Genomic DNA, 21,944 nt, shown 5'->3' on the forward strand with positions numbered 1-21,944 from the left:
ATCCTGTTTTAAGGGGGGGGGGAATTTGGGACATAAATTTGTAAATGTGGATTTTAACATGTTGTAGCCGCTTTGATTCTTTTGTCACAGAAAAGTGGGATATAAATAAAAGTTTTATTTTTATTTATTTATTTAAACAGAAGAGCTTTTCTGGCATATTGCATTTGTCTTTTTTCTTTTTACACATTTTCTTGAAGAATCAAGAGGAAAGAAAACCAGCCCTCCAGATCCACTCATGCTTAATAGTAAATCTGGTGGCAGTTTAAGTTCTTCTCTGTTTCCACCCCATTTACGTTTTCTGCTGGTCAAGAAGTTGCTCATCCATAGTGGCCGGATCTCTCTGTGCTTTGTTTGTGCAGCCATGTGTCTCATCATGTTCTACCTATTTGCGTATAAATTCCTCCCAAGATGTTCAGCAGCTGAAAGTTTCTACAGCCCTGAATGAATGCAAAATTGTCATAGTAGGGAGAGGAGCAGGACAGAGAGAAAGAGACAGACAGACAGAGGAATGGTCAGGTGAGTGCATGCACCTTTTGATATAGAAACTAGAAAAGAAGGAGTCAGAGAGTAAAAGAAAGATGGAACATGAGCAAACAGCATGATGTGGCACCTTAAAAAGCCAATATGATCCTAGTTTGCATCAATCGCAGTATAGTGTCTAGATTGAGGGAAGTCATAGTGCCACTTTATTCCACTTTGGTCAGGCCTCACCTGGAATAATACTGTGTCCAGTTCTGGACCTCACAATTCAAAAAGGATGTTGAGAAGCTGGAACATAACCAGAGGAGAGCAACCAAAATGGTGGAAGGTCTGGAAACCATGCCTTATGGCTTGGGGAGCTGGGGATGTTTAGCCTGGAGAAGAGAAGCTTAAGAGGTGATATGATAGCCCTGTTTAAATATTTGAAGGGGTGTCATATTGAGGATGGAGCAAGCTTGTTTTCTGCTGGTGGCGCAGTGGTTAAATGCCTGTACTGCAGCCATTCACTCAAGACCACAAGGTTGTGAGTTCAAGACCAGCAAAAGGGCCCAAGCTCGACTCAGGCTTGCATCCTTCCGAGGAGGGAGCTAAAATGAGTACCCAGACTGTTGGGGGCAAATTAGCTTACTTGCTAATTAGCTTACTTGCTGTCCACCGCTATGATCTTTGGAATAGCGGTATATAAATAAAACAAATTATTATTATTATTATTATTATTATTATTACTCCAGAGAACAGGACCTGGAAACAATGGATGCAAACTATAGGACAAGAGATTCCACTGAAACATTAGGAAAAACTTTCTGAGGATAAGAGCTGTTTGACCATGGAAGATGCTGCCTGGACGTGTGGTGGATTCTCCTTCGTTGGAAGTTTTGAAAAAGAGGCTAGGTGGCTACCTTTTGGAAGTGCTTTGATGCTGTCTTCCTGCATGGCAGCATGGGGTTGGACTGGATGACCCTTGGGCTCTCTCCCAACTCTGTGCTTCTATGATTCTATTAATATATGCCATCTTAAAACAATCTCATTAGTTAGATTGGTTGTCCAGTACAACAGAACCTTTACTGTCTCTGGGGTCTAATGTGGGGAAAATATCTGACAAGTCATAAGATGGTAGAATTGTAGAGTTGGAAGAGATCTTTAGGGTGAATCATTCCAACCCCCTGATGCCAGAGGAGGATACCTACAGCTATAGCATCCCTGATAGGTGGACATCCAACCTCTCACTGCAATATCATGAAAAGTGTCTCCTGTTAGTGTGTGCAGATGAACTGAGCTGTGAAAGGCACAGGAACAGACAGGGCTGTTTTCACCTGATCACTTGGCAACCTCAGAAGAGACAACAGAATGCCAAGATGGAGGTATCATGAGCTCACTTTTCTAAAGATACCTCCACATTTTGCAAGGAGGCAATGTCTGTCCATTTTGCCTACTCCAACTTCATTCTTCTCTAACACTTTCTCTTCCCAGGGGAAGCGGGAAGATGGGGGACCAGTCGTCTTTCAGCCTCAGCCTTTGTGGCTTTCTCCTTGTCAGCTTGCTTTTAAAAGGTGAGTCTGGGGCCTCATTCCCACTACCTAATAAATTGGGTTTCAAACTGATCTGAACTGGTTTAAATGGCCCTTGTTTGCACTTGCACCGAATTTCTGGCCCAGTTTGCTGAGGGGGCAGGAGCGCAGCACTAAACCCATTTAAAGCAGTTCTTCCGGACATTGGAGTGATTCATGCAGCACAAGGAACATCTCTCTTCAGATGCCCAGGACAAGAAAGCTGAGATCTTCTGCCAAAGGAACAGATGCCAGCCACAGATGAGGTCAGGAAGAAACTTTTCTGGAACATGGCCACATAGCCCAAAAACCCACAAAAAACAATGGATGCCAGCCATGAAAGCCTTCGACTTTACAAAGGAACATAACTTTGTCAAGTGACTTCCATGGAATAGACCTCACAGCGTGGTTAGTGGTTATGCTAGTTGTCGGGGGGATCCTGGCAGTTTCAATCCAAAGAAGTCACCTTCCCAAGTTCTGGAAGAGGAAAACCCAGGCTGGAATGTTTCTTGGCCATGTCCTCCTTCCCTACAGAGGACATTCTGGTTGTGTTCTCCCTGACTCTGGGCTTCTGGGCTTCCCCTTAGTTGATAATTTAAGTTTCCTAGGGCTTCAGCCTTTGCTAGGAAACAAACAGATTTAAAAATCAAAATATCAAAGCCAAGCCTGTTCGGGTTTAGTTTTAAAATTAGCAGAGTACCAGAAAGGTGCTCTTGTCTAACTATGCTTTTCTAAGAATTGAGACTCAACTGTGCTTGCTTTCTCCTTTCTCTTTGAATCTTTGCAGAAGCTGAATCTTGCCGCCGGGGCTGGTTGGTCTACCAAGGATTTTGCTATGGATTCTTCAAGGACAGGAAGACCTGGGCAGAAGCAGAGGTGAGACATTGGTTTTGGATCTCAGGCTGATGGACCACACCCAGGAAACCCCATGGAAAGTTCCCACATGGGCCACACACCCCACGAAAAGCAAGTGGCCAATGAGGCTGGTGGGATTGTCCTCAGTCCTTTGGGTCATGCTGGCCTCCCTGGAACACATTGCAGGTCAAGAGCCCATCATCACTCAGCCACAGTTTGACCCAAGAAGGACCATCTTAGGTCATCAACCTTTGCTCTTGGTTGCTGTCTTGTTAGTTGAGGGGGGGAAGCATTGACTTAGGCCCCATCTTGACTTGCCAGAATACTCTGCGGTGCCCCCATAATATTCTGGTCCTGAATTCTCCCCACATCCCTCCTGACTACTCTCTTATACTGCAAGTTTTCAGCTCTCACAACAAATGATGGGCTTCCCACACAGTCCCCATTCATTGCTCGCTGTTGCTGCTGAGGTGAGCACAAGGTGCTCAGCCATGCTATCAATGCTGGGCCCCTCATTCTGACCCCAGAATGACTTGCACCCACAGCTGTGGTTATGGCTGTGAAGAGTTGAAAACCCACAGCAAAAGGTGAGATATTTAAATGCGGGTTAGGAGGAGGAAGCCCCCCTGAATCAGGTGCAGGGATTGTGGAGACAGTTATGAAGGCACCCAATGCAGGTATTTGGCCTTGTGTCATGTAAACAGGACAGAGCAATCTGGAGTGTGTGGAATGCAGAGTAAATCCCTGTATAGACAAGCCCATAGTTGAACTCTGTAGCCATCAGCCCTTCTGTTCACTTATATTTTGTTAAGTTTGGGATTTCTGAACCCATAAGTGATACCCTTGCCATCTTGGTTGCCCATAGATATCTATAGAGATGTGAAGATGTAGATTTGGCCACAGTATAGATGAAGACATAGGTCCAAATCCAGTGGCTAGAGCCAACTAAAGTAGATCCACTCAATCAACTGCTGAATTGTTAATCAATGCTTATATAAAACCCGTTGATTTAAATAAGACTAAGGTAATTTCCATTCTTATGTTTATATTAGTAGAAGGACAGAGAGAGAAAGTCTTTCCTGCAAAATTTCCATCAGTGCCAGGTCTTTGCTTTGGTTGCAATTAACAATATTGTTGTTTTGAGCCTTCATGTCATTTACAATTTATGATGAGCAATTTATGATGATCATGGGGTTTTCTTAGGCTCATTCAAGGTCACCCACTGGGTTTCCATAGATGAGTGAGAACCGAACCCTTCACAGTCATAGCCCAATACTCAAACTATATAGATAGATAGATATCTGCTCTCTTCCTCTTCACCCCCCCCCCCCAAGTCTGTCTGGTCACCTAGAATCTGCAGCATCTTCCCTTACAAAAAAATAGCACAACCAGTTTTTGTTTTGCTGTTTCTCTCAGGTTGACTGTCACAGCATGGGTGCCCATCTCGCCTCCATCCACAGTACAGCAGAGTCTAGCAAGGTGGCCGAATATGTGTCAGCCTACAGCCGTGGCAATAAGAATGTGTGGATTGGCATGCATATTGATTCCGGTGTAAGTTCCCTTCTTTGCCTTTGGGTGGCATCCCATTAGCCACAAGATGTTGTTCATGGGCTCTCCAATGTAATCTCCTTGGGGCAGGCACTGGAACCCTGGATTGTACTAGAAGATTTCCCTTGAGTTGTCCATGTTGAGATGCTGGCAGTTTTGCTTATGACTGGAAGGACACACAAGTTTGACTGGTAGCACTCATAATCCTTACAATGTATTTCATGCCAAACTCAAGGCAAAATGCACCCAACCCATTAATTCTGTGGTGGTGGGGGGGAGGATATGGAAAGATTCAGTTCAAGAAGAATGTTGTCCAGGGGAAGCATGTCCAGAGGAAGATGACCAAATCATTTCCAGAAATGTTTCCCGAAAAGTTAGGAAACCACCAAGCCCTTCAAAGACTGGCTTAGGGAGCTGGGCATGTTGACCCTTGGGAAAAGAAGGTTAGGGTTAAGGCAAAATAGGTCCTTAGGAAGAACTTTCTGAGGGTAAGAGCTGCTCAATAGTGGAAGACACTGCTGCTTCATAAGATGGTGGAATCTCCTTTGGATGTCTTTGAAAAGAGGCTGGATGTCCATCTTTCCCAGGAAGGATGGTGCCTTCCCACATGGCAGAAAGGGCTTAGAATGGATGGCCCTTGGGATGTCTTCCAACTCTAGATTCTATGATTCTAAGAAGAGGGTTAAAGTCCAAAGGTCAATGTGAAAGGCTTAACCACTGGAAGACAATTCAGGAGAGAGGGAGGCCTGATGTGAAACATGTGAGCATTCAGAGAGAACAGCATTCACCCTCATGAGCAGTTGAACCTCAACAATAACTGATGGTGGTTAAAATTTCTCCAATGCAATACTAGGTATAACAAATAGTTAGACCAATTAGAACTTTTTAAAAAATCCAAACATGTTATCATGACAAAGAAAAAGATGGCTAAAGCTGCCAAACAGACAAAAATCACCAAATTTAAAAATTACAAAATCCTAGAGTTGGAAGAGACCACAAGGGCCATAAAGTCTAAAGCCTTTCTGCCATGCAGGAAGACTCCAACAAACCCCTCTCTGTGACACATGGCCATTCAGCATCTGTTTTGAGGACCTGCCCTGTTTTGCCCTTGGGAAGCTAGCCAGACTCCCAATCCGAAGCCTCAGCATCTTAAGCAGAGAGAGGGAAAGAGAAACCAAGCTCTGTATGTAGAAAAGCAGTGGTTGTCTAATCCAGGCCAAGTCCTTCACGAGTCAGTAGTCAGTCCAGGAAAGCCGTCCAAAGGGTAATCCTAAAAAACAGTCTAAGTCTAGCTCGACTTAAAGGCAATAATCAATCAATCAATCAATCAATCAATCAATCAATCAATCAAGGAAGGAGGCACCATAGTGGATTTCTCCCAAGGAAGAAGGATGATTGTCAGCCTTACTGGACCAAGGGTGCTGTAGGGTTATTTATGGCCCATCCAGGCCTTGCTGGTGCTCTTTGTATGCAGCATGCTTCTTATTTCAAAGCTCAGAGAGCCTGCATCTTTCTCTTTCCTGGCACACTCTCCATGAGGATAGGTTTTGGTAAGTCAGTCTGTTCACTGAGGGTTGTGGCTGAAGGGAACTCTGCTCCTGTGCTGGCTTCAGCCTCTCCTCCTGGGGCTACTGGAGCTGGCATGTTCCCTGGGCTCTCAAACGCTCCATCAGAGCCATCAGAGAACATGCCAGGATCCTGGAAACAGGGCATGAAAAGACCTCCAAAGAAGGAGACTCTTCCTTCCTCTGAGGCAGCATAATTCACTTCCTCTTCCTGCCAGAAAATTCTTCCTTATGTTTAGGTGGGAATCTCTTTTCCTGTAGCTTGAATCCATTGCTCTAGTCTCTGGAGCAGTAGAAAACAAGCTTCCTCCAACCTCAATATGACATCCCTTCAAATATTTAAACAGGGCTCTCATGTTACCTCTTTATCTTCTCTTCCCTAGGCTAAACTACCCAGCTCCCTAAGCCATTTCTCATATCTCATGGTTTCTAAACCAGAATGACCAGAAAGGTTCTGAGCTGGTGTTGAAAAGATTGGAAGACTGTGGGCCATTGGGAGAGCATTCTCTTCTTGGGGTGCCAAAGGGGAGAAGGTCCTCTCCTTGTCTCACCCAAAATTTAGCCAAGGTATCCAGGATATTTTAGGATCATTTAACCATGGGGGTGTTCCCACTTGGCAGATAAAACGTATTGGCACAATTCTGATTCGGATTATGTTCCGGGAATAATTCGAATTTTTTCCATCATTTCCATTACCAAAAGGGGCAAATTACCTCAATTCATTTAGACCCTGTTTTTGTTCCCATTTATTTTAAATCGTTTTATTTTAAAGCGGATTAACTTGCTCCCTGTTCCCATTTGTGTCCACAAGCTGTCAATAAAGCGCGTAGGCTTCAGACGTCACAAGTCTAGGGTTTGTTTTTTTTAGGGCAGCCAATGAAAATTGGCTGCATCCAAGGCTCTTCTGTTGTGTCTCCCCAGACTAGGAGGAGGCTTGGCAAATCGGATCAAGGAGGAGAAGGCAGCGGTCTTCATTATTGGGGAGAGAATCTTTGGGGAAGAGAGAAGATAAGGCTCGATCCCCCCCCCCCTCAGATCCCTGGGCGTCCAGGCTCTCCATTCCCCAAAATCGCTTTGCCTCCCCCATTGCTCCTTGGGCTGTTTGGAGGGCGATCAAGCAGGGATGTAATAATAATAATAATTAATAATTTGTTTTATTTATATACCGCTATTCCAAAGATCATAGCGGTGAACAGCAAGTAAGCTAATTAGCAAGTAAGCTAATTTGCCCCCAACAGTCTGGGTACTCATTTTAGCTCCCTCCTCGGAAGGATGCAAGCCTGAGTCGAGCTTGGGCCCTTTTGCTGGTCTTGAACTCGCAACCTTGTGGTTTTGAGTGAATGGCTGCAGTACAGGCATTTAACCACTGCGCCACCAGGGCTCCATTTCTTTCCCACTATTTCCCAACATCCCTCCAGAGCAGTCAAAAAACACTTTTTGGAAGGTTTCCAATTCTGGAGATACTCAGCAGGGCTGCAATGAAGAGAGTTCTCCTGGAGTGCACCATAATGCCAGGAGAATCCCAATGTTGGATTCTTCCCATTTCATATATTCCATCATAACATTTCATAATTTTTGTAAGGTGCCTAGATTGTATCACAGTATTTTACAAGGTTTTCTCCTAAATTCTATATATTTTATATATTTTATATTTTATATATTTTATATTCTATATATTCTATATATATGTACTGCAAAGCCCATCCCATAGTTCCCCTCTGGAAGGAGCCTCCTTTCCCCAAAATCGCTTTGCCTCCCCCATTGCTCCCTGGGCTGCCTGGGGGGCGATCAAGCAGGCATGTCCTGCAAAGCCCATCTGCTGCTCAGGCGCTCAGGCAGAGGTGCAAAAAGAAAAAAGAATAGTTAAAAATTGTGTTCAATGGCTCTCCTCTCACATCGGTCTATGAATGTGGAGCAGAGAGGAGGTTGCAATCCACCGGGGGAAAGCTATGCGAATGGAAGAAAATGGCGCTGGCGATGCAGAAAGAGACCAAAGAGGGTGACACCCCCAGGCCAGCCCCTTGAGCGCTGCTCCTCCCATCTCCAGGTTCCCACATCAGACACCCTTGTCGTTCCCATTCGGATACAGCAAATCGTACCCCACTTTCAAAAATAACCCGCTTTATAACCTACTATTTTTTAAACCCAGTTTATAGGCGTCTAATTTGAATTATACGATATAATTTGATTTCGAATCGAATCGCAATGGAAATGATACTGGGGGCATTGAGGAACTAATTTGGGCATCAGTGGGAATGACACCTCTTAATTTGCTTCATGATCCACTTTATAGGCAAGTGGGAACACCCCCCATGTGGAATAATGAGAACTGCTGCCTCTTGTGGCACCCATTACTAATTGCTTGGCTTCTCCTTGGGGGCAAAGTATTGGCCTCTATATGAATGGAATATTCGACTAGTGAGACCTTTGGAGCAGCTCTCCCCAGGCCCAGCTACAAAGGACTACACTGCATAATTCATTTTTCTGCTTCTATTTTTCTCGCAGAGCAAACAGTGGACGTGGGTGGATCATACCAAGATAAAGTTCGTAGCCTGGAAAGTTGGAGAACCCAATAATTTTAATCTTTTTGGTGCTGAGGAATGTGTCCAGCTGGTGAGCGAACTAGGTGAGGGCTGGGAGCAGCACTGGTGGGTTTGAAAAATGTGATCTCACTTAGGCTACATCTACCATGCAGAAATAATGCAATTCCATACCACTTTGACTGCCTTGGCTCCTTTCTATGGAATTCTGGGATTTGTAGCTTGTTGTGGTGCGGGAGCTCTCTGACAGAGAAGGCTAAATATCTCCCAAAACTACAGGCCCCAGAATTCCATAGCACTGAGTCATGGTAGTTGAAGTGGTGTCAAACTGCATTAATTCTTCAGTGTAGACGCAGCCTAGGAATTCCACTTCATGTCCATCTTTGAGGGATGGAGTTTTCATTGGAGATGGGGCTTGATCTTGTACAGGAGACATAAGGCCATCATTTTCTCACATTCATTTCGTCCTACCTACTGAAGCATCCTTCCATTTTACAAAGGATTTTGGGGTGTGTGGATAGCAGAGCACCTGGTTGTACATGGCAGGCTGTAGGTGAGAAGGTGATCCTGTAGGCAACCTGGGCCTAAAGCATGTAGGGCTTTAATAAGCAACACTTTGTACTTTGCCCAGAAACTAATTGGCAGCCAGTGGGATGATTTTAAGATTGGTGGGATGTGATCACTCCTGGATGTACCTGTAAACAATCTAGCTGCCATATTCTGAACCAGTTGGAGTTTCTGGACTTGGTACAAAGTAGCCTGATGTAGAGCTCACTGCAGAAGTCCAGCCTTGAGGTTACCTGTGTGAACTACCATATTTAATAGTATTTTAATAATAATAGTATTTATTTATAACCCGCCTTTCCCTGTGTTGGATCAAGGTTTAGGTCCTCTGATTCTAGGAAAAGGTGCAGGAAAAGGCATATCAGCTGAAGCTGATAACAGGGAGATATTTCGGGAGTAGTGAAGTCAGCCCCCCTTATGGTGGTTCCCAATGTGATCCATATCCTCTGCACCCTCCAAATGATGCTCCTGCTTCAGAGAAGCCATTTTGAACTAGCAAGTGAAGAGGAATTGACATCCATCCACTTCCTACTATTAAAGATGGCCTCTCCTGGGCCTATAATGGCCCTGGAAAGCCCAAAAGCAAGGTGAAAATGTGCCTATCTCCCTAAAGGGCATTTGGGAGCAAATTGTTTTAGACATTTTTAATGGAGATGGGTGCAGTCTGAGGTCTCATGAGGGACTAATGCTTCTCTCTAGCCTGCTATTATATTATTATTATTATTATTATTATTATTAACCTTTATTTATAAAGCGCTGTAAATGTACACAGCGTTGTACATACAATCTTTTTAATTAGACGGTTCCCTGCCTTCAGGCTTACAATCTAAAAAGACATGACATAAAAGGAGAAGGGAAAGGTGGTGGGGCTAGTAGGCTAATACATATAAAGTATATAGCAATACAGGAAATGGTTCTATAAAACAGGCACCAAAAGAACATCAAATAGCAAGCGACAATTATGCAATGCCTGGGAACGCTTCTCTGAACAGGATGGTCTTCAACTCTGTTTTGAAGCTGGTAAAAGAAGTGATGGCTCTTGCTATAGTTCTGTTCTGTAATTCTGTCAAAAGGGAGACAATCATGTCATCCTCCAGAGGCTATTGGACTTTAACTCCAGGTAGATCTAGATGCTGATGAATGTTGGGTGGTTCCAGCATGGGAGGCCAGTTGAGTTCTATCACTGTTCTAGAATGTTCCTCAGGTTGCCCCTTACTTCTTGGGCATTACAGGGGAAGGTCAGAAGTGCTCAGCAACTTGTATTTTGGGAGAGCTTTACTTGCTGAGGAACAGTTCAATTTTATGAGGAGGACCTTCAGACCAGATAGGAATGGCATTTGGATATGACTGACTTAATGAAGGTATCAAAGGCCCGTTACAGACCGCCCAAAAGGGGCGGTCTTGGGCCGCTGCCGGTTGCAGCGCGGGGAAGCTGCTGCAGCCAAACCGCGCGACTCCCCCGCGCTGCAAAAAAGGAGCGCGAAAATCACGCTCCTTCTGGCAACCCAGAAGAGACGTCACAAGTGCCAAAGCGCGCACTTGTGACATCTCTTCCGGGTTTAGACGTCCGGACGCTGTGCGTCCGTTACGTCAAGATGGCCGTGCCCATCTGTATAGGGCGCCGCCATCTTACCGTACGGAAAAGCGCGAGGGGCAAGGCGCGTCTGGAAGCACCGCCCCTCACGCATATGCCTGGCACAACGACGGCGCCGCTTCGGCCCGTCTGTAAGGCGCCAAAGTTGTCCAAAGAAAAGAACAATGAGCTGTATTTCCTTTCATTTTTGTCTCCTAGAATTTCTGCGCTGGAATGATGCACGATGTTCTACAAAACGGCCTTACCTTTGCAAGCACATTAACATCCCTCCATGCCTGACTTGTGGATAGCCACTCTTCAACAATGACATTGAACACTGCAACTGGAGGGGCACCTGCATGACCTCTTGCTGTTTCAATGATTTAACGATTGTTTTGTTTTGTTTTTGTGGCCTAGTGGTTGCCAAACTTTGGTCCTCAATGTGTCCGGGTCTCTAATTCCCTGAAGTCCGGGACACCTTCGCTGACATTCAGGGATTCTGGGAGCTGAAGTCCAGAACACATGGAGAACCAAAGTTTGGGAACCACCATTTTAGCCTCCCCCCCCCCCCCCCCCCAATATCTTAAATTCTTGGAGAGGAGAAGAGAGCCAGCATAGTGTACTGGTTTGAGCATTGGGCTGTGACTCTGGAGACCAAGGTTCGAATTCCTGCTCAGCCATGGAAGCCATGGGTGATGTTGGGTGAGTGACACTCTCTCAGCCTCAGGGGGAAACAGTGGCAAACCTTCTCTGAACAAATCCTGCCAAGAAACCCCAAGGGTTGCCATAAGTCAGAGACAATCTGAAGGCACACAGCAACAAGAACAGCAACATCCTAGATCAGCGGCATAGTTGGCTCTTCATACAAACGGATTCTTTATCCAAGGATTCAACCATCTATGGCCTGAAAATACTGAAATTATAAATTCCAAAAAAGCAGAGCTTGATCTTGTCACTTTATAAAAAGGGACATCTTTCTACTGTGCCACTGTACATAATGGAACTTGAGCATCCACAGATTTGCGTATTCACAGGGGCTCCTGGAATCAAACCCCAGCGGATACTAAAGGCCCATTGTATGCTTTGATATTGTGTTTTTAATATGTTATACTGTTTAATACTGTCTTAAGCGGGGGAGGGATAAAGTATTTTTAATTGTTGTATTTTATATTTTACTGTTGTCAACTGCCCGGATTGGTTTCCCATAGGGTGGTATACAAATAATAATAATAATAATAATAATAATAATAATTATTATTATTATTATTATTATTATTATTATTATTATTCTCAGTTATCGTGTCCTGGCCCAAACCCCTGTCCAAACCTGGTTTACTGGGCAGCAGCCACTATGAGCAACAGAGGTCTGTTTTCTTGTCAATTGGGGTGCAGCAGACTGACATTTCCATCCCAGTGGAAATGATCTCTAGTTCAGATCAGACCTTAGCAACAGATTTGACCTGTAAATAATAATTAAATTATCTTTCTAAGTATTAAGATTGGTTGCTGTTTTCTCCACATTTAATCATATAAAAATACATTGAGGAAGAATAAAAGATGACCGGAAGGCAATTTTAAACACGTTTGTACTTTCCCTCTCTCTGCCCCTGCCTCCCACAGCACTAGAGTACAAAGGTCTCTGGACACCTTTCATTTAAAAACACTTTTAATTTGAAAATATAAATAGACAAGGAGATGGCATGAGGGATGCCCAAGGACTAGCCTTTGCTGCTTCTCTTTCCTCTTCTTCTTTGTGTTATCATATCCCCTCTTAACCTTTTCTTCCCCAGGCTAAACCTATCCAGCTCCCTAAGCCACTCCTCAGAGGGCTTGGTGGTTTCCAGACCTTTCACCATTTAGGGTAGTTATCTTTTGATATCTCAAGGTCTGTAATGCAACTTCTTTTCTGCTGCTCCAGAGACAAGGATATCAACCAACGGATTCAAATTATGAGATTCCACTTAAACATTAGAAAGAATCTCCAGACAGTTCAACATTAGAATGGACTCTCTTGGAAGGCAGTGGCCGTCTTCATTGGAGATTTCCTAATAGAGACAAGATCTCAAGGATGCTTCAGCAGTGGGTTCCTGAATGACAGGGGGTTGGCTTGAAGGCCCTCTAACTCTGGTTTTGCCTTCTTCCATTATTTTGCTCCTAGGCTGTTTCCGTATAAATTACCATGGAATATCCTTGTCTCCTGGGATTGTCTCCCAAAGTGACTGCTTGGAAGACTGGAAATCATTCATTCCAGGTAGCAGATCTGCAGAAACTATAAAGCCTCTCCTCCTCCCATTAGTTCCATAGCCTTTTTTTATCTTCATACTTCATTTGATTGATTGATTGATTGGCTGATACCTCACCTTTCTTCCAAAATGTGAGTCAAGGTGGCACTATTAATGGCCCTCTTAGAGTAATGCTCCTCAGCTATGAAGGATGTGTATGTGTGCATGTTAAGAGAAGATGGCGCATGATGGCACAACTGACTTCTGGATGTGTTGGATAACCAAATCCCTTGATATGTCTCAGCCACAGGATTTCTGTTGTGCATCATTGTTCCTTTTTCTGCATAGAAAACAGCATTCTTACACACACACACACACACACACACACACACACACACACACACCTGGAAACAGTATTTCTTGAGCAAAACACAATGTGTATTTTGGAGCAGAATAATATGCCCCCCCTCCCAAAATTTGAAATGTGTAAATAGTCAGCAAGAACTGCACATGGACATTCATTTTCTATACACACGGGAGAAAACTTTTGAAATGATTTGTGCTTGGACAAAAGAGCCAAATTTAACAGTACTAACTTCCCTAATGAATAGAAAATGGTACCCGTTCTTCAGGAGGATGGCTTGAGAAAGGTCTACAGCTTCCTTCTTCCCAGGGTAGCATTTAACAGTGCAAGAAGTATGCGCTTATATTTTGTGTGTGTCACCACTAGCAGCATGGTGCGCCTACCTGGAGACTTTGCTCCAAATGCACCATTGATCATCCAGCTTTGATTCCTGCCAGGTTCTTCACTCACTCTCCTTTTGCTAAACTCAACTGCCTCCAGATGATGGGAAATTCAAACATTATGCACAGGTCTTTTTAAAAAACAGCGCCTCTTTAAAAAGAAAAAATGGCCTTCATAACATCCCCCCACCAAAAATCAAACACAAAAAAGCAGTCACTTTGCATGCCATTACTGGGATATGAGATATTGGGAAAAATAAACTGACAAAATTGCTCAGACATTGGGAGTAAAAAGTTCTAAACAGGCTATAAACCAGGATAAGAAACAATGTGGGCCCCAAACCCCAATTATTCAGCACCTGAATGCTCTTATTTCTTCCTCCAATTTTTTTTTAAATGCACAAATTTTCTGGGTTTTGTTTTCCACTCCCAAACTGGTGTAAAGGTGCCAAATGACCCACAAATGTGCCTGTTGACGTCTCCCACCCCACTGAAGCCCCAGTTGCCACCCAACGAAATACAGAAGAAAGGGCTGAAATGAGCCAAAATTGGCAGCCAGTACTGAAGTCCCAACACTTCTGGCCTGCCTCAGGGCTGGTCTATGTGTAAGTGTATTGTGCGGATTGCTGCGGATTTTCACACATTCACATCGACTTTTACCTGTCGTCACTTTGCTGCACACATCTGCATCTATTCTTCTTCCCTCTGCCAAAAATGTGCAGCTATTCTGATGCAAATGGATGGCCACACGTTTGATAACGCACATCCTTGAGGATACTCCCAGAAACAAACCCTGCAAAGCCCTTTTTTCCTCTGGGATCTAAGGAGTTTTTCAGGGGTCTTCCTGCAAAAAGCTGACATTTTTCAGAAACACGTGCAGCTGGATCATGGTCTACTCATTTTGAATGAGATGTATTTTAATCATGTAGTTGAGCCTTGAATCTGACAGTGTGGCCCATGGCAGAGGAGGCGGGGTGCATTTTCCTCTTCCTATACATACAATTTCCCACCCTGTTGTAGACCCCACCGGAAATGGTCTTGGCTTGCCAGCCTGCTGCAAAGTATTGGTTCTGTCCTGAATTGCAGTTCTGTAACTGTATTGAAGAATTTGCAGTTCTACGAAACGGTATCAAATGGGCAAAGATAAGAGAACCTATTTTTCCCATCCTGGCCAACCAGTGAATTTTTTTAAAAGCATGTGCTTTTGTGTGGGAGAAGAAGGCTGGGAAAAGAGGCCTCACAGCCTCAACACAAGCCTTGAGATCCGTACAAGACCCCTATCGGTCCACATGAACGTACAGTGTTAGCACATTAAGGAGCTATAGACCATCTCATCCCAGGCTTAGTGAAGAGAAATCGTCTCTGTGGCTCTGCTGCCTCACAATGCCATATACACAAATATGGGACCCAGGGCAGACTAGCACTCTATGGAATCTTCCAGAAGCTGCAAAAGCGTCACAGGCATCCTGACATCACTGACAGGCAGCGATGCCAGAGGGTCTTGGTACGTTGGCGAAGTGGCCTTGGGGGTCTCCTCCCCATCATCGTCATCGTCTTCTTCTTCCTCCAACACCTCCTTGGGCAGCACCTTCAGGGTCGGCATTGGGGTTCCTGGATTCTTTTGGGGGACCGGTGGTGTGTCGTTGACTTCTGTGGTTTGTGTGGTGGTGACAGCAGCCATGTTGGAGGCGGCCAGGGAAGGACTAGCACTTCCATTGACCTCTCTGGGGAGATCTGCATGCTCCTTACTCCCTTCACTGTCCACACAATTACTATCAGGAGAGGGACTTTCAGAGATGGGCCCCGTTGGGCTTGCGTCTCCGTTGACTTCCATCTTGCCTTCCTGCAAAGGCTGTTCTTCTTTTTCCTCCCATGGCAGCTGGGGCTGGAGAGGAGATGTTTCCTGGGATTCCCCGGAGGCATTTTCTATTTGCATTTCCTCACTGCTTCCTGAGATGTCAGGAAGAAGGACCTCCCTGTCTTCTTCCACTGCCTGTACTTCCACCAAGGCCTCGTCTGATGGCTGCACTTCCACCAGGGCCTCTCCCTCTTGGGAGTCTTTCGAGAAGGCCTTGTCATCCAGACAATGAGCGACAATACTTGGCTGCTCAAGGGTCTTGCCATTGAGGAGAGCTGCCTTGGTCCCCTCCTCCTGCTCCTTGGGAGTCAAGTTCACTTTGGTCTGGCTTCCCTGCTGGCTGTCAAACCTGGCCACCGAGTTTGCCATGACGATGTCCCTGGTAGCCACATCTCTCTCGCTCCTCACAGAAGCCTGCTTGGCATTCAGTGCCTGTCCTTCATAGAATTTTGGTGCCTCGTCACCCAGGTCGCTGTAGCCTTCGTTCTGGAAATAGACATTTCCTGGGTTGGGAATTGCCTTCCCAGCATTGACCTGTGAGGATCAAAGACAGAGGGCGAAAGTGAGAAAGAGGATAGATTTGGCGGGCAGGGCAGCAGGCCCAAGTCTTAAGGAATGGCAAGTACTTGGCATGACTCATGTTCCAGGCAGTGGGGGAAAAGGCTTAGGGCTTGTCTACACATGCCAGAATACTCTGGGCTGCCCCCAAAGTATTCTGGCTCCTGTGTTCCCCCTAAATTTCCTCCCCTTACCTGCTGAAGATGACAGGCGGCTGTGGTACCCATGAGTCAGCCAGCAACACTGCTGTGGGTACAAGTCACTCTAAGGTCTGAATGAGGTGCCCTGCCTTGTTCTAACCTCAAAGCGATTTGCATCCACCGCACAACATGACAGGGATACTGATGTGGGCAGTCTCCTGTCACCATCTGTCACCACCATGTTTTGCTCTGGATTTTCTAAAAAAACCAGGAGCAAAGAGTATGTATTTTAAAATGTGGGACAATAGGTGGAATCCCCGATCTTCAAGGATGGGCCAAAGTAGATGAGTGAATGAGCCAAGAGACCAGGGGCAGGAGCCAGCATGAATAGAAGGGTTCAGAATTTCAGAACCAAGTTGTAACAAGAATTAGACTGGTGCAAATGGAGGAGCAATTCATTTCAGCTCATTCTTGAAAAAAGTACCAAAATTGTCAATTTTGTTCATATTTGGCAATAGTGCAGGGACTAGAAAGTGAGGTGTAAAAGAAAATCCTGAGTAAATAAAAAACAGGTACTTTCCCATCCTTGGCAGGTGATGATGGTAAGGAGAAGGGTCAGCTGATGAGCCGCCCAAAAAGGTGAGTTCCCAGGAGGGTTGCCAGAGTGAAACTGGGTGACATGGACTCTGACTCAGAGACTGAAACAGTGGACCTGTTGGGATTTGTTGCTCAACCAGAGCAGAAGGAGGTTCCAGGGCCAAAAGTTTCAGATATAGACCAGAGTGTTGTACCAGGTCTTGCAGATTCCTGCCCAGTCAGACAAGGAAGGCAACGTACTCCTACTTATCTTCACTGAGGGGAGACAACAAAAGGAGGGACTGAGGAGATCTCAGAGGATTTCTAGGAAGCAGCCATTTCTTAAGCACCAGGAGCACTGAGCGGCTGACTGAGAAAGCCCAGCCCTGCCCTCCAGGACTTCTTGGAGATTATCGGACCCACCTGGCTCCCCATCGTGTTCCTGAACTCTGCGCCTGACTATGGACCATATTGGCTGACTCTGGATATTGTTTACTTATTGCTGAACTCTCTTGCTGTACCTGAAACTTGGGAAGACACTCTGTTGGTGACTTAAGACATGTGTTTTCTACAGTAAAGTAAGTGCTGAGCTGTACTCTACTCTGTGGTTTTGCTTGTTCATTAGCTGCTGGTGTCTACTATCAGCCTTTGGCTGTTTGCCTGGACTGTGTTTCAATACTGTTGAGGGATCCTGTTCCTTTAAAGGTTGTGTAGAAGGGGGAATTTCAGCAGATGTTGACTCTTACCTTTTAGTGTGATAGGCAACACCTTTTGAAATTCCCTCTTCTACACAATCTTTAAAGGTACAGGAGCCCTCTTCACTTTTCAGTCTGGCAGCCCTAGTTTCTTCAACCAGCCATCACATCCTCTGCTTCAGAGAGAAGAAAGTTCACTATTTGGCTGGACAGGAGATGAGAAGAATATTTGAAATTATCCCAAAAAATGGTCAAAAAGCATGTTTTTGAGTGTTGAGAAATCTGATGAGACTCTATAAGTTTGGGATTTCTTGTTGTTGCTGCTGTGTGCCTTCAGGTGGTTTTTCACTTATGTTGACCCAAATGTCGGCCTTATCATGGGGTTTTCTTGATAAGTTTCTTCGGAGGGGGTTTGCAATTGCCCAAAGTCACTCAGCGAGTTTTATGGCCAAGCAGGAATCGAACCCTGGTCTCCAAAGTCATAGTCCATCAGTCAAACCACTATTCCACATTGGCTCTCTTTGGGACTTATTCCATACAAATTTCACACACATTTTCCACAAATAACGTTTTCTGCACACGAAGAACGATCCTATGCACAGGAAACAGCATCCCCTCTACAAAAAATAACATTTCTGTATAACATTATTATGCAGCCCACAAGAGACCATGCGTAGTGCCCTATAGGTCTCTGTGTTGTGAACATCTTTCGAGAGCCGTTTCATTGTGGCTCCAGTCTGGAACTCCCTTCCCAGAGAGGTTGGCTTGGCACCTTCCCTGCTCACTTTCTCCAAAACGGTGGGTGAAGAAGACCTTTCTCTTTTGACCTGCCTTGGAGGACTAAGGCCTATCTGACCCAAGCAATGTGCTGGACTTTCTGTCTGTTGTTTCTCTTGTGCCGTGGTGTGTTTTTGTGATAGTATAAGGCTGTTGCCACACTACAGAAGAAAAGGAAATATTTAGCCTTCCTTGTCACAGAGTTCCAGTGTCACAATGAACTACAAATTCCAGGATTCCATCACTTTTAGCCATGGCACTTAAAGCGGTGTCAAACTATTGTTTCTGCAGTGCAGACGCAGCCTCAGTCAGTTTGAATAATATTTTGGGGAATTGCCTGGCTACTACAGGGATTCATTCTCTGTCTTCAGTGGGCAACGTTGGTGGGTCTGGTGCTCTTCTCCATTGGGCACAGACTGCCCAAATGTGGGGAAGAAGCTGAAGCAAAAGTGATTAATGAGTTGATCACACTGGGGCGAATTTTGGCATCAAAAAGAGATTAAAGTGTATTTAGAAGCATCCCACAAATAAAGCGAAAATGGCAAGTAATTGTGCAAATGATTGTCACATGCAATTGAGCAAAGAAAGTGATATCAGAAATGCATTGCCACTGAAATCCCAACAGTAAAAAGATGTGCATCAATTCTTCTTTGTGACCACTTTAATGGTGGGTTTTATGTGATGTTGTGTGAAATCATTTTGTGTAATTATGTGATTTTTCTGGGATATTCATGGGATAAACTCCCGATCTCCTTCATGTGATATAGAGATATACTGTTGTCTTTTTTTCAAATGTTACACAGTGCAGGGATGTGCTGCCTATTTAAAAGGTGAACATCTGCTCCCAGAGGCGCAGCTTACCCTGGTTCTGCCAAAGGCAATCTTGGGAAATGGAGGAGCCTTAGGGCAGGGCCCCCGGGACTTAGACACTCAAAGCTTCCTCCTCAATGAGCATTTTCAACACCTAGCAAGCAGGGCAGATTTAACATTCTAAACCATGGTTCAAAACATACTGCAGAAATAATCCTGTTTGAGTCTGCTTTAACTGTCCTGGCTCAGTGTGAGGGAATCCTGGGAATTGTAGTTTATTGTGGCACCAGAGCTCTCTGACAGTGAAAGCTAAATGTCTCACAAAACTACAGTTCCCAGAATTCCCTAGCACTGAGCCAGGGCAGTTAAAGCAGTCTCAAACTGGATTGTTTCCGTGTTGTGCTTTGGACCTGTGACAGAAATATTGGTAAAAATAGATCTATGAAGCTGCCACGTAGGGCTGTGGTATGCCATGTAAGACCACAATTTGGAAAAGTTCCTATTCATCTCCCAGAATCCCCCATTTACTTGGCTGGGGGATTCTGGGAGTTGCAGGCCTAGAAGGACCATTTCTAAGTTGTGTTGGACAATGAAGCTCAGTATCATCATTTTTGGCTGGCTGTGGCCTTCAGTGTGGCATAGTAGTTCGAGTATTAGACTATGACCCTGGGGAGCAGGGTTCAAATCCTTACTCAGTCATGGAATCCATTTGGGTGACCCTGGGCAAGTCACACTCTTTCAGCCTCACAGGGAAGCAAAAGCAAACCCCTCTCTGAACAAATCTTGCCAGGAAAACCCTGTGAGTGGGTTGCCATAAGTTGGAAACAAATTGAAGGCACACAACAACAACAAATGCCCCCCAAAGAACTTTTTATAAAAAGAATACCTGAAGATGCCAAGGGTTGGATCTGGAGTATTTTGCATGCAGAGGATGTGCATGCTCTACTCACTGAATTATGTGGCCCCTCCAAAGCTATGAAAAGGAATTGCTCAGGCTGGTCTTACCAATGGCACCAAGTTTCTCCATCCCACGTCAAGGGTTTTATATTATGAACAAAACAAAGCAAAAATCACCTATGAGGCTAATACAACATGAAACCCTTCCAGAATCGGATTCACTTACCAGTTACAATTGACAGTTTTTAAAAAGTAATGTTTCTTTCACTGGATAGTATGAGGCTGGTGGTTTACACTGTCATAAATGGGGATCTGCATCAATGTAACTGTTTGTCCATAGATTGTGCAAGGAGGTATCCATTACCTCCTTGTACAATGCAACATACCTGTTACCACTTCATGCAATGCAAGATATCCATTACCACCTTGCACAATACAAGGTATCCACTAGCTCCTTGTAAAATGCATGGTATCAATTTCCTCCTTGTGCAATGCAAGGTATCCATTACCCCCTTGTGCAATGCAAGATACCAATTTCCTCCTTATGCAATGAAAGGTATCAATTTGTACCTTGTGCAGTGCAAGGTATCAATTTCCTCCTTGTGCAATGCAAGGTATCCATTATCTCCTGGCACAGGCTGTGCAATGGCAGCTAGACGTCACTGGATTCTGCTCCATTCCCCCAACCCAAACAGCCACTGATTGGCAGGGAGCATGGAGTGCCAGGAGAGCTCTGTCATGCCATCCTCCTCCTTCCTGGATCTCCTATGTTCCTCCCACCCAGACTTCCTGCACAACTAAGTTGGCACAGCTTTATACTTTAGCCTTAGTCTGCTGCCCACACACTGCCCAGATGTCATTTTTCTGGGTCTGAGCTTCCCTGGACAAGAGACATTCAGGAAGGTTGGGGAGAGGTTCTATTGCATAGCATACAACATCCCTCCCCTCCCCTCTGGACACTCACCGGCTGGAACCATTTTAAGCTCTGTCACATGGCAGGGCGAGCCGAGAGCGAGAGATGGGACAGAAAGCCACAGAGAAAGAGAGAGAAAGAAAGAAGGAAAAGGCATGAGAACAAGCGTGAACAGAAACACAGCACAGACACATAAGAAGAAGGGAGACCCGCAGCCTGACCAGCTTTGTGCCCATCTTTAAGAAACCTGAGCGAATTTGGGATCAGTTAGATTCTGGGTAAAGAGATGGTGCCAAGGATGTGAATAAACATTGATTTCAACGTCTTTGCTCTCCAGAGTCTATAGTATGGGAATACCTTTACTGGGTCAAACAGAAAGATGCAAAATTCTCAGTGCAAACTTTGAAAGACACACGTTTCTTCTTCAGGCAAAAATGGCTTTAACAAGGCATTTAAGGGGGGAAAGAGGAGGAAGTGATGGCATTATTTAATTTTATTTATACCTTGCCCTTCAGTCCTAAAGGTTCTCAGAGCAGTTTATTATGTGAGAACAGGACTGCAGATTATCAATATTGACTTATAAGGCCAGACCTGCAATGGCTCTGAACCTACTGGGAAGAACAAGGGCCATGACAGAAGAGCAAATGTGAAAGCTCCAGTCCATCTGTTTTGTTGTTGTTGTTGTGTGCCTTCTAGTCATTTCTGATTCATGGTGACCCTACAGCAAATGGGCTTTGAGTGTGTGACTTGCCCAAGGTGACCTGGTGGATTTCCATGGTCAAGCAGAAAATCAAACCCTGACTTCCAGAGTCTTACTCCAATTCTCAAGCCATGATATCACACTGGCTCTCAATCCATCTCTATCTGGTACAAAAAAGAAAGATGCTTTCATAGGAGGAGAACAATTTGTTTCTCAGAAAGCCATTATCAATCTCTCCCCCTTTTCTCCTGCATGATTTTTACATTTTTTTCCCTGATGAAAAAATGTAGGGCTTTGAATGCTTGCAAAGACAATTTTGTGCCTTTGTGGTTCTCCAGAAAAAAAGTATTGCCAAAAACTGACTTTGGAACTGGTCTTGCGG

General features: G+C 44.8%; 2 protein-coding genes across 4 annotated transcripts in view; one reads left to right on the top strand and one right to left on the bottom strand.

The window, feature by feature from the left end:
- Positions 1-508: 508 nt before the first annotated feature.
- LOC149311543 (C-type lectin lectoxin-Thr1-like) lies at positions 509-8,653 on the top strand. Its single transcript, XM_089526583.1, has 5 exons — positions 509-516; positions 1,951-2,030; positions 2,815-2,903; positions 4,299-4,433; positions 8,501-8,653. The coding sequence occupies exons 1-5, from the start codon at positions 509-511 to the stop codon at positions 8,651-8,653; spliced, it is 465 nt and encodes a 154-aa protein (XP_089382709.1).
- A 3,328-nt stretch (positions 8,654-11,981) lies between these two features.
- LOC149311544 (cadherin-related family member 5-like) overlaps positions 11,982-21,944 on the bottom strand; it is a 67,597-nt gene continuing 57,634 nt past the window's right edge. For 2 of the 3 annotated variants that reach the window (XM_089527356.1, XM_089527354.1), the window contains 2 exons: positions 20,914-20,934; positions 11,982-16,030 (listed from right to left, as the gene is read on the bottom strand). In XM_089527356.1, the coding sequence (XP_089383482.1) occupies positions 15,056-16,030; positions 20,914-20,934 (996 nt within the window). In that variant the 3' untranslated portion in view covers positions 11,982-15,055. The remainder of the gene's footprint in view (positions 16,031-20,913; positions 20,935-21,944) is intronic. The other variant, XM_089527355.1, reaches the window with a different exon arrangement.

Source organism: Sceloporus occidentalis, unplaced genomic scaffold (assembly GCF_023333645.1).
Source record: "Sceloporus occidentalis isolate IW3139 unplaced genomic scaffold, rSceOcc1.0.p SCAF_5, whole genome shotgun sequence".
NCBI classification, from domain to species: Eukaryota; Metazoa; Chordata; class Lepidosauria; order Squamata; family Phrynosomatidae; genus Sceloporus; species Sceloporus occidentalis.